Genomic DNA, 13,305 nt, shown 5'->3' with positions numbered 1-13,305 from the left:
GAGAGTCAGGGAATATATCAGATGTAACGAATGATGCTTCATTATGGAAGATGGAGTCTTACTATGTTGCCCAGGGTAACCCCATCCCCACCCAACCTCTTGATTTAAAAGAGCCTCATGGCTCAGCCACCCTGCTAGCTGGGGTAGAAGGTCTGGACCACTTCACTCAGCAGCCAATTAACTTATCCTACTTCTTTTTTATTGCCTAGCATGTCTAAGGCCCTAGGCTCAATCCCTGGAACTACAAAGAAAAACAAATTAATCCTAATTACTATTACTTAGTCAAAAAACAAAAAAAAAAAAAAGTGAGATATTCTGACATCAGTCTTTAAATATAAACCAATTTAAAAAACCCAAACTCAAACACACCTTTTTGTAAAATTTGGCACAGCTGAACCATCTGTCTTCTCATGGTAATCTGGGCTATTTAGAAGGTTAACTGGAACTCTTCCAAAGAGACATGACTAGAAATGATTCGAAAGATTAAGTAACCAATGGGTACACACAAAGAACCCACTACCATCTCCTTCCTCAAAGTAGACCAAAGATGACTTACCCGTTTAGTTTTGTTACTTTGCTTTAAGGGATTTCGTTGACTTATTTCTACATCTTGTGGAGGCATGTTCTCTCTGAATAGAAAGAAAATAGCTGGGATTTTTCAGAGATACTATTAATACGTATCTTCATCTTACTGCTAAACATAGTTATTGGACGTGCATGAAAAATATACATATGTGGACATATAAAAGATAACCACATAAAAGCTGAATTCATTTCCTTACCCATATAAAATCCTGGCTGGAGCAGGCTGTCCTCTGGAATCACAACTGATGTGCCTAGTCTGTAAATTCCCAAGTGAACTGGAGAATGATTCTTGGGCAGTAGGTACTGTGGATGCTGTAAAAATTTCACAACTATGATCAAATTTACAAAAAAAAAAGAGTAATCTTATAAATAGGAATATTTTAAAAGATAACCTGTAATAGGTAAGAGCCCTCATGAAGGATATGAAAGCATGACAACATCATTAATACATTTTTTTCCCCAACTATCACTTCAAATTACACATATAGCTTTATCTCCAGGGTAAAAGTATATCCTTTACTTCTAAATAAATGTTATGTTCTTACTTTGACCAAGTCATTTTTAAAGGAGTTACCAACACAAGTTTAATGCAGGAAGGATCTTTGTTTCTGAATATCTTAACTCTTATACACCTACTTAATTTAACTTTAGGTTTTAAGCATTATACTTAAACGATTTTTCTTGTCTTTAAAGTAGCCTAGATCCTAACTATACTCCAGCAAAGCACACTGCTCACTGACAGTCACCTGATAAAGTCTTCTTGTCCTCCTCTGAAAGCAGCTGCTTTTTCTGGAGGTGTAAGTTGCGTCTGGCAATCTCCAGCATCTGCAGCGGCACTGCTCCACTTTCCACAGCTTTATTAAGAAGCTGTTCGCCTTTTTTAAGATTGCCTAGGAGAGGGAAAATAACTGTTACTTGATGCAGCACTTTTCAAGCTCCATCTCCAGTTTCCTCTTTACTCATTAGGACAGAGAGGGAACGTAGACTCACTCACATTATTGCACAGGCAAACAAATAAGCAATTCCTCACCTACACACTCAACTCTATACCAATCCCTATTCATCCCGAAACACCACTTAGAAGTTCAATAAATTAGCACAAAAAACCCAACCCAACTACAGCAATTAGAAACATCTCGATTACTCTACACAGTACAGTAGTCCTAGTAGTAACCACTTGTTATAACAGACTATTCATAGTAACATTTAGTCATCAAGACTGAAAATTTGCTCAAGATTCTTCTAGCAAAAAGATTTACATAAAAAGAAGGGAAAAGGCTAACAACTGCTGTTAGACTAATCTACACAACTGCCAAAATTCAAAATAATCAAGAAAGGTTACATCTAACTCCAGAGATCACCAAATTTCCTTTCAAATACAAATCTTATCCCTGATACTTAATAGATATGCAATGTGTACGTCATTATCACACAGGATGTTATAAACAGTCATGGAATCCATAGGCTATACTGCTATGCATGTGGCTCTTAGGGTATAGAGAATACCAAGCAGAAAAAGTAGGGAAAACACTTCAAGATCTCACCATGGGAAAAGACTTTCGGAAAGGAGGCCAAAACTGGCAAATGTGACTTCATGACCTTAAAAAGTTTCCATACAACAAAGGAAACAGTTAATCAGTAAAGAAACCACCTATAACACGGGAGATCTTTGCCAGCTATGCATAGAATAGAGGTCTAATATCCAGAATATACAAAGAACTTAAAAAAACTAAGCAGCAAGAAAATAGCCCAATCAATAAATAAGCTAGTGAACAGACAGTCATAAAGGAAGAAACGCAAAGAGGCCAATAAATACATGAAAGTGTGACATTAACTTCACTGCCACCAGAGAAATACAAACCAAAACCACATCAAGAATCCATCTTACTCCAGTCAGAATGTGAGTCATTAAGTCTACAAACAATAAATGTGGGAGCAGATGTGGACAAAGAAAATTCTTATACAGCACTAATGGGAATATAAATTAGCCCAATTTTTGTGGAAATCAGTACCAAGGTTTCTCAAAACAGTAGCAACAGATCTAACATATGACCCAACTATCTGCTGGGTATTTATTTACTCAAGACTACAGCTCAATATAACAGAAATACTTCACAGCAGTGTTTACCGCAGCATTATACACAGGGCTAGAGATACGGCTCAGTGTTAAGAGCACTTGTTCTTGTAGAGAACCACAGTTTGTTTCAGAGCACTCACATAGTAGCTCACAACCATCTATAACTCCAGTTTCAGGGGAGCCAATGCCATCTTCTGACTTCTATAGGTGTCATGTATATACATGGTTCAAGAACATACGTGCAGGCAAAATGCTCATACACATAAAATAAAACAGAAAACTATTCACAACACCTAAGCTGTGAACTCAAGATGGGTAGATATCTAACAGAGAAATGGATGACAAAGATGTGGTACATATACACCATGAGATTATTTTCAGCATAAAGAATGAAGTTAGGACCTTTGCAGCAAAATAGATCCAATTAGAGACAACCACAGTAAGCAAATTAAGCTAATCTTAGTTAAATATCTTTTTTCCTTTACGGCCCTAGATTTTATACAGTAACATAAAATCATGTACGTATGTGAGTGTATATGCATATATATATACACACACACCAATAGAGGTTAAACTGGGGCAACAAAGGTGATTAAAGAGAGAAAGTAACAAAGGGAGAGGAAGGGGAGGGTGGGGAGAAGTGGGGTAGGGAAGATGTGCTCAGCATATAATATATGCCCTAAGAAAAACTTTAAAAACTAAGAATGATATTTAATAAGAAACAACCTCTAGTTACTCACAATTTACAAATTTTGAAGAATACCAGGAACTACAGTAATGATTACATCCATGTTTATTGAGAATAATGATAAAATTGAGTACTTTAGTAAACCTAAAGACTCAGAGAAGCACCAGAATTTAAGCCCTTACAAACTCAGGTCCATTAGAGAATCTGACAAAAGCTCTGGAATGAGCTTTCCCTCTAAACGCACACAGCAATCTGTGCACAGGCCTCAGGAAGCTGCATACCTCCTAGTGACCTGTCTATCTGCCCTGCTCAAAACAATCTCTATTCTGACCTGGTGACTACTGCTATACCTTCAGTGTTTTAGTTTTGGTTTTACACACAGCTCAACTGATTTGTTCTAAAATATAAGTTACAGTTGCCACTGAAAGGCCACAGGGTCTTAAAGGTCTGAGCAGACCTACCATAAGAAGCAAGGAGGATCAGTTTCTCTCAGAGGGAAATGTTTTACAAGTACACAGTAGAGCAGAATACAGATTTACATTACTAGTTACTAGGACTTAGGAATCCCCTAGGTAAACTCAGAATTCCCAAACCATGTCTGAGTTGTTCAATGTTTTTCCTCCCCTCAATCCTGGGGAGCAGTTTGCATTGAACAAACTTTACTTTAGGCACGTCAGAGGGATTCCGCTAGCAGTGATAATGCTTAACTGGTTAGCACATAGGATCAAAATATCAGCACAAATAAGCAGAGAAAAAGGAAGGCTTGGCCAGAGGGTATTCTGATAGTATAGCCAAAAATGCCCAGAATATTAATGGGGGGAAAAGACTAAGGAATAGCCAGGTTAAAAATGTCTCAGAGATGCCCCTGCCTGACACCAGCTGCAAAACTCGGGAAAGCAGGCCCTGTACCTCAGGTGGGCAGTACAATAGTCAACTCCACTGACAGAAGCGTGGGTGAGCCAGCCCTGAAGTCGTGAATATGGGCGAGCTGTCCTATTACCCGTCTGTTATGTGATGGCATGGGTGGGAGAGAAACGCCCTTTACCCTCCTGCCCTCAATGCCTGAGGCAGGTGGGAGAGCTGGCTGCGAGGTCAGAAGGGTGGGAGAGCAGGCCCTGCACCTGGCATGAACAGCACAATGGAGCTTATTCTGATGGCAGAGGTGTGGATGAGCCAGCCCCAAAGATGTTAGCATGGGAGAGCTGTACCCATTACTCACCTGTCATGAGGGGGCATGGATGGGAAAGAGATGCCCCTCTCCACCTATCAACGTCTAAGGCAGGGGGAGAGCTAGCCCTGCGCCACACCTGGGCAACACAGTAGAGCTGGCCCCAAGGGTAGGTGTGGGAGATCTGACCCTGAGGACATGAAAGCAGGAGAACTGCCCCCCACCCCCTTGCTCATCACTGCAAGGGGTGAACTCCCCAGGGCAATGCAGGAGCGCTCACCCTGGTGGTGAGGATGGGGGAGGGCTGGCAGGCTGATCAACCCTACAACTACCCAGGCCCAGAACCAGGGTTCTGGGTTGGCCCATCCCAATATCCACCCCATATATGATCTGCTGGAGCACATGAAGGGACCAGTCCTGCAGACCCAAAGCTACAGATCTCCAGTGAGGGCCCAGCATCGATAGTGTACAGAAACCAGAGGCCTCGAACCAGACTGGTGGCTCTTCGCAATGAACACTCACAGGTAAAGATACAAGGACAAAGGGTTTACTTCGTGACTCTCTATGTCACACTACATCTTCCATGACCCAAGATTCCCCCCCCCCTTTTCTTTTCTCTTAAATTTTATTGGGGGGGGGGTGCTGTAGTAGAATACTATTTCAAGGTGTGTTACTTTTGTTTACGTTGCATTTGTTTAACTCTGGGAAGCTGTTACTTTTCCTTTCTAAAACACCTGATGGTCTAATAAAGAGCTGAACAGCCAATAGTGAGGCGGGAGAAAGGATAGGCGGGGCTGGCCGGCAGAGAGAATGCATAGAAGGAGAAATCTGGGAGGAGCAAAAAGGAGAAGGAGCCAGAAAGGAGGACTCCAGGGGCCAGCCACCCACCTACTGCAAGCCAAAGTAAGAGTAAGATTTACAGAAGTAAGAAAAGGGAAAAGCCCAGAGGCAAAAAGTAGACAGGATAAGTTAAGGAAAACTGGCTGAAAACTAAGCCAAGCTAAGGCCAGGCATTCATAAATAATAAGACTCTATGTGTGAGATTTATTTGGGATCTGTGTGGTGGACTCCTCAAAAAAAGTAAAACAAACAGCCAACAGGGTGCATGATGTCAAAGACACAAAAAGACAAATAAAAAGTTAAAAAAAATTACAATTTTTAATAAGCTTAAAAAAGTGTCTCAGGGGAAAGATGTCTTGGCCCTATCACAAAGGCAGAGTATGAAGACTCACATAGGCAGAAAGAAATGTGTTCTTGCAGTGGTGTAGTGGGGAGCTCCACCAGCTCAATGCTAGTGTTATTTTAACACACCCTCCAGTGCTAGGACAGCACTGATGAGACAAGCTTATCTAAGTTCCAGCTAAAATGGCTTTTCCTTTATTCGACAAATACTCAATGAAAAAGCTTTCCTTCGGCTGTCCTGGCTGAAGCACACAAGTACAATGTTTGTGCTTATTTCCATAAAACACTCCTTATAAAGATAGTGGTGTGAATACTCTGTACTCATGGAGCCCTCCCATTCCATGTTCTCATCTGATCGACTGCCCTATTTTTGCTTATTCACTTCAAATATATGGATTCCGTATGAATGTTGCAGTAGGACATGCTTTCGCTTACAATGTGAACTTGATATTTTCACATTACCTTGAGAGACTTCAAACTGTGCAAAAGACACGTGCACAACAGCAAGCTTCTTACAGTTTTCTCTGGCCATCTGGAAGTAGTCACGAGCGTCATCGGGCTCTTGAATACTGCAACAAAACAGGCCCGGGTTTTAAAAGACCAAGGACACACCTTCCCACACTTGATAACTTCCCTTTTCAAAGACATGCATTCTTCTTTTTTTTTTTTCTGCAATAAAAAACTAGGTTATATTTGTGCACGGTTTTAGGAAATGTCTAAACTACGTAACTTTGAGTCATCTATGTCCACAGAAAAAAATTTACATTAAAAACAAAAGTATTGGGTTAAAAAACATAGATTACAGGTTTTTACCTTCTCTCTTTGTAACATAGTACATCCATAATTGCTTAAGTGTATCTTCCGCACTGAAACTTACGCTTTTAATTCAGCAAGTCTGACTTGGATTCGAGCAAAGCTCTCATTCTGGCCATATTTATCTGAAGGAAGTGCTTCAATTGCTTGACTGTAGCGACCGATCAACTTATTTAAAAGAGCATCATTTAGGGGGACGCTGTTCTTCTCTAGTTTCAGCAAGAAATTCAACCAGTTCTCTGGAGTGTTCGCCACCATCATAATTTGGTTAACAGTTTCTGAGTTATATGAATAAAGAGGGGAAAAAAACCACAACAGAGAAATTGACAAATAAAAACAAATTGCACTTTCCGTCAAATTATAGTTAAACACTGTCAATGTACATAAGCACCTTGTAATATTATTATTTTAATTCATGGTTTTATTTACTTTTAAAATTATTTTTAGGCCAGGAGGTGGTGGTGCATGCCTTTAATCCCAGCACTCGGGAGGCAGAGGCAGGCAGATCTCCGTGAGTTCAAGGGCAGCCTAGTCTCCAAAACGAGTTCCAGGAAAGGTGCAAAGCTACACAGAGAAACCCTGTCTTGAAAAACCAAAAAAAAAAAAAAAAATTATAGAGGTGTTTTGCATACATGTTTGTCTGTGCACCATGTGTATGCATGGTGTTCCCGGAAGCCAGAGATCTTGAGATATCCTTTTAGGAATGTCTAAACTATGTAACTATAAACATAAAAACAGAGACAGTTGTAAACCACAATATGGTGTTGGGATTTGAACATGAGTCCTCTGCCAGTACTCCAGGTCTTATCTCACTACCCTCACCAGAGTTTCTCCCAGAGCTCCGCCTGCCTCTGCCTCCCAAGTGTCAGGATTAAAGGCGTGCGCCACCACCGCCCTGCTTTATCTCACTATTTACAACTCTAAGAATCCACACTGGAAAATTCTCCATTAATCATCTAATTTATTAGCATTTCAGAAGTTTATGTCTCTTGCTGGGCATAATTTTTATTGGGTAATAATAATAATAATAATAATAATAATAATAATATCTAACATTAGTTCCATGAATCTCAAACTTAATTAAAATGCAACCAAAGAAACTCAAAGACCAATATGGATTTCTTCTTCTTCTTCCAAGTTACCTACATTTCTTTCAAATGCCCTGCCAATTTTTCCTGGTCTCACCAACCCATGCCTTCAGATCCTACAGGGCTTCTTGTGGGCATCAGTTTTCTTGCTGTGAAATCCTATCCTACATAGAACATCAAGAATAAACTTCAAGCTAGGCATGGTGTTGCACACCTTTAATTCCAGGACTGGGAAGGCAGAGGCAGGAGGATCTCTGTGCGTTTGAGATCAGCCTGGTCTACATAGCAGTATCAGGAGAGCCACAGCTACATAGAGACTCTGTCTCAAAATAAATAAACAAAAACCACAACAAAAAAGAACAAACTTCACACACTCTTGGTAACACACTTATTTAGTGCTGATTTGTGTTATTTTTAAAGAAAGGAACTTGACCGCCAATCTCCTATTTAGGATATTTTAGTGGTTACTAAGAATTTTAAATTTTAATTTCCCAAAGATGTGATCATTTCAATTACAAACAAAATTACTTTTCTTGCTTTCTACAAGAACAGCTCATTCCTGACTTTCATTTTTCACTCTAAATTTACCTGGTTGAATCCTAACTTAATTTTTCAGTTTATCGTCTACTAATTTCCTAACAAATTTTTTTTTTTTTTTTTTTGTGAAATACCTACAAAATGTATTTTGTTATTGTGATCTGGATATTGATTCCTGAGGCCTCTGGGCACCAGGCTCTCTACTGAACAGGGTTTTTCCAATCTGCAACCCCCTTTCACCTGAGAAATTTTTAAGAAACCACCAGGAATGCAGGTATATAAAATAGGTATGCAAATCGAACATTTACTGACAATATCATAAATCAACCTATTTTAAAATAATTGTTGCACATAATTTTACCATTTATTAAGAATGAAGGCAATCTATATACTAATGAAATGGATGTGCTTATTTATTTCTTACATAAAGAATGAAATCTTGGCTGTATATTTGAAATTGCAGAGCACAGAGCATCTCTAGTGTTCTTCAGACTTGATCAGCATTTTGATTTTATTATAAATTCCGTTCTAATCCTAAGCATAAATTAATTTAGCAATTTTTAATGCCATTCAAAGTCAGCAATTTTTAAAAATCAAGCTTTCTAACATGTTACAATCCAAAGATAATGGTAATTTGATACACATGAGAACTAATAGTGAGAAAATGTTAAAAGTCTTGTTTTTCACCATTAAACTACTGCATTTCTTTAAGAGCAAGAAACTTCATGTGTACAGTAAAAACATATGCAGTCATTTCAGGTGTGAGCCAGGGTATTGCAGGCAGTTTACTGGCACTGAGTGGTGGGACACTGTGTACAGTGCAAAGTACACACACACACTGTGTGCTGAGAACCCAGGCCGCTGAGCAGCTGAGCAGCTGAGCAGTGCAACATGAATACAAGCGGGCAGAAACACACTGGATGTATCGTACATTTGCCTGTCAATTAAATTTCAGTTACTGAGCATTCAGACACTGTTGCCAAGTTGTTCCTGACCTACCATTCACGTAGTTACTGGGTCTTAACCCAGTTTTAAAAGATGGAACACAGAGCATCTGTTTTATCCTGTGAATATCCATATGTTGGCCATTCAAATGACATCAACCATTTGAAACATAAAGACTTCAGCTTGTGAGATAAAAGCTTCTTACAAAACTAGTGCAGCACGCTAGTTTCACTCAGTTGTCACCATTCAGTAAGGGGGCAACTTCATACCAGGCTTCATTCTAAGCTCTGGAGATAGCAACAGACTGGGAACTGTCCTCAGAGCAACAGTATTCTAGTGGAGACCAGAACAATAACCAAACATTTAAATAAATTATACATGAAACCAATTAGGGCTATATAAATAACACAAGGACAGAAGGTAGCAGGCACACCCCCATCTCAGTAGGAAACTATCTAAAACAGGTACATTAGGGAAGCCCACACAAAGACATTTATAAAAACTGAACAGATAAAAGTGAACACATAGTTGGGACTAATAGGGACCTCTGGCTAGAACAGGTCCTAGACAGGAAAGGGGGTGGTGAAGCCACCAGACTAATAGGAAGATCCTTCAAATCTAGTGTTTGGTATTAAGATTCAATTTAACTTTAGGGGACTGGAGAGATGGCTCAGTAGTTAAGAGGACTTGTTGCTCTTGCAGAAGAGCCAGGTTCCATTCCCAGCACCCATATGGTGGCTCACAACCATCCATAACTCCAATTCCAGGGGATCCATACCCTCTTCTAAACTTCAAGAGCACCAAGCATGAAAGTGGTACACACATATGTACAGGTAGAACATTCACACATAAAATTTAAAAAAAAAAATTTTAAATATAACTTCAGTAAAATTGATGAGCCTTCCTCAGTTCACAAAAAAGGGGAACAGAAAAACAAACAAAAAGCAAAAAAACCCTGCTTATATATGGACAGCAGGCAGATTAGCCAACATAGCCAGCTGGTAGGAACAGAAGAGTTAAGAAAGCTATTTGTGAGCACACTAATAAATGATGCTTGTGTTGTTGTTGTTGTTGTTTTGAGGTTTTGAGACAGGATCATACTGTGTTCCCTACACTGGCCACAAACTTGAGATCTTTCTGCCTCAGATCCCCAAGTGCTCAGATGATAGATAGGTATGAGCTACCCTCCCATGCCCATGTGCTTCTCTCTGCCTCTCTCTAGACAGCAGAAAAGTTTGTAATAATTCTAGACAAAAAAGTTAAAGTATGAAATGGTCTAATCGATAACCATCAATTACTGAAGGAAAAAAAAAAACCTATGTTAGACAACACACATGGGTTAACTTCTCTTTCCGTTACCTTAGAGACACTCAATAAAGTGTTTTGTTTTTTGTTTTTTGTTTTTTTTAAAGAAAAGAAAAACTTACCTGTAGGATCAGCACAGACTTTATTTAAGTTCAGCTCATCAGTAAGGTCTTCGTTTATCTTATTTTTAATATCTCTCACTTTGTTCATTATAGAATCAATTGTCAATTGTCTGCCACTTAATTCTTCCGCCTCCATTTCTAAGTTGTAACTCACCTTTCAGAAGCAAGGAAATGAAACATTACTTTTGTAAACATATCTAAATGTAGTTGTTACTAGGTGTTAGTGGAGCACCAAAATCAAAACAAAACCAAAAGGAAACACACAAAGATACAGGTTTGCAATTTACCAGAAAAGTTTCAATGAGCCAAACACATCCATTCTTCCCAATACACTATCAGTGAAGCTACACTATATGTATCTGGAAGACACACACACACACACACACACACACACACACACACACACACACACAAATGCTACCTATGAGTTTTGTTTGTGTGTTTGAGGCAGTGTTTTAGTCAGGGTGTCAAGTAGCCTAGCATGGCCTTGATCTCCCTATGTCGCTGTGGCTGGTCTTAACTCTTCATCCTCTTGTTACAGCTCCCTAGTGCTAGGATTTATATATACACCACCATGTCCAGCGAATGCCCTTTAAAACTTCATTTCTGGAGCCGGGCGGTGGTGGCGCACGCCTGTAATCCCAGCACGGAAGGCAGAGCCAGGCGGATCTCTGTGAGTTTGAGGCCAGCCTGGGCTACCAAGTGAGTTCCAGAAAAGGCGCAAAGCTACACAGGGAAACCCTGTCTCGAAAAACAAAACAAAACCTTCATTTCTCTGAATGTCTTCCCTTCACTTTTTTCCAGAATTATTTTCTCTGGGCCGTCTACAGATCTCATCATTAAAAACGAGAGAGAGATGGTATTTTCTTGAATTCTGTTAGTGACAGTGGAGACGTAAGGAACCCGTTAGGGAATGAGAATAAGCTGCCCCTTTGGTTACCTACTCTGAGTAAATGCCGACATCGAGTACTACACAGGAAGAAGGGTCATCCTTCTAGTGATAACTGACTTTCAGCAGTTTTGTCCCGGACAAAACCGTGATTTGTGCCTTTGTCATTCTAACGCAAGGACTAAGGTGCTGTCGCAGCACTGCGCACATGCCCAGCTCATCTGTATGCCCGAGTTTGCAACTGCTCAGCAGTCTGCCGTCTTTCTTCCTGTCACTCTCCTCAGCGATTCTCCACAGCGCACTAACTCAAGGTCACGGCAGAAATGCGGGGCAAGGAGGGCAGCCAGGAGTCCCCCACCTCCTCCAGCTCCCAGCCTGCAGAGGCAGGTTCTGAGAGGTGCGCCGCCAATCCCGCCCGGAGCGTCCCACCCACTTCCGGGCCCTGCTACCCACAACCAGCCTCGGGTCCTGCAGGCCGCCCGCCGCCCTGCGCTCCCGCTCGCCTAGTCCGGGGCCCCCAGCGCGACTTGTCGCCGCCCTGAGCTCCTGGAAGCCTCCCGCTGGCTGCAGCCGCTCCGCATCCCCTGTACCGCTGCACTCACCTCGGGAGGTCACGCTGAACACGCAAACAGCGCAACCCCAACCCCTGTCCGGAACCACGTTTGAATTTCCCCGCTGACTTCACCGCCACCTCCTATTGGTTGCGGCTCATCACGTGGCAGCGTCGTCCGTGATTGGTTGTTTATGCCGCGCCGCCTCCTGCGTGGAGACTGGGCGCACTCACCCGCAAACATCCCTGGGATTTATCCACCCCTGCTGGATCTGGCTGTTCGCATGCACTCACCTCCGGCCTGGGCCATGTGACCAGGAGTTGGGGGCTTTTCCCTTGGCGCCCCCTCTCCCTTCCAGCACCCTCCTAGGAGCCCTGGCTTTGTTTTCAATCCAGGGCCGGTCCTTCCCTTTGTTAGGATTCTAGTACACCCGCGCCACCATGACCGCCCTGGCTGAGCTCATCTCTCCAGACCCCCTCCCTCCTTGGGATGCTGTCCCAGTTACAAGCTCAGCTGCTCTTAGAAGAAAAGCTTCTCTAGGCTTCCTGTCTGATACCTAGCGCTCCTGACTGGCTGTGGTTTAACTTCATAGGCGGAGGGGGAGAAGGAAGGGCGGAGGGGGGGAGGGAGGGAGGTTTGGCTATGTGTAAGAAGCTAAGGCTGTAGCCAGAACCCTCATCTTCAAGCAGCATGAAATGCCATCGCTTCTGTCTGCCCTTGCTGATATCCAAATGCGTGGATGCTCAAGTCCTTTAAATAAAGTGGTCTTTATACATGACCTATGCTCTACTCATTATACATTTATTTTCTTTAGGGCAGGGGGTATTTGTTTGAGACAGGGTCTCTGTATCCCTGGCAACCATAGAACTCCCTGTGCAGATCAGGCTGTCCTTGCATGTACAGAGATCCTATCTGCCTCTACCTCCAGGGTGCTGGGATTAAAGGCGTGAGCCATCACTCCTGGCTTCCTGCATACTTTAAAATGGAAGGTCTCCACATCATTTGTAACACCCGATTCAATATAGATACTACATGAATAGATGTTATACAGTATTATTTAGGGACTATCAACAAGAAAAATCTGTACAATACAGATGCAAGTAAAACATTTTTTTTTTCATATACAGTTGGCTAAATCCATAGATGTGAAACCCACATAGATAGAAGGTTTAATGCAAAGTTAGCTCATAAACTAAAGCCTTCATTGGTCAAGCTGAAAAGCTGGGGTTGGGAATTTAGCTCAGTGGTAGAGTGATTGCCTAGCAAGGACAAGGCCATGGGTTCGATCCTCAGCTACACCTACACACACACACACACACACACACACACACACACACACACAGCTGAAAAGCAAA

General features: G+C 41.6%; 1 protein-coding gene across 1 annotated transcript in view; it reads right to left on the bottom strand.

The window, feature by feature from the left end:
- The window catches only part of Ttk (TTK protein kinase), a 43,176-nt gene extending 31,270 nt beyond the window's left edge, over window positions 1–11,906 (bottom strand). Inside the window, exons 1-8 of the mRNA XM_036193309.1 lie at window positions 11,853–11,906; window positions 10,511–10,664; window positions 6,578–6,791; window positions 6,163–6,269; window positions 1,332–1,475; window positions 783–897; window positions 557–629; window positions 370–464 (exon numbers count right to left, since the gene is read on the bottom strand). Of these exons, the coding sequence (XP_036049202.1) occupies window positions 370–464; window positions 557–629; window positions 783–897; window positions 1,332–1,475; window positions 6,163–6,269; window positions 6,578–6,791; window positions 10,511–10,646 (884 nt within the window). The 5' untranslated portion in view covers window positions 10,647–10,664; window positions 11,853–11,906. The remainder of the gene's footprint in view (window positions 1–369; window positions 465–556; window positions 630–782; window positions 898–1,331; window positions 1,476–6,162; window positions 6,270–6,577; window positions 6,792–10,510; window positions 10,665–11,852) is intronic.
- Between the last annotated feature and the right edge of the window lie 1,399 nt (window positions 11,907–13,305).

Source organism: Onychomys torridus, chromosome 7, assembly GCF_903995425.1.
Source record: "Onychomys torridus chromosome 7, mOncTor1.1, whole genome shotgun sequence".
Lineage (NCBI taxonomy): Eukaryota > Metazoa > Chordata > Mammalia > Rodentia > Cricetidae > Onychomys > Onychomys torridus.
Note: the sequence above shows the minus strand (reverse complement) of the source record. Positions and strands in the feature narration are given on the sequence as shown.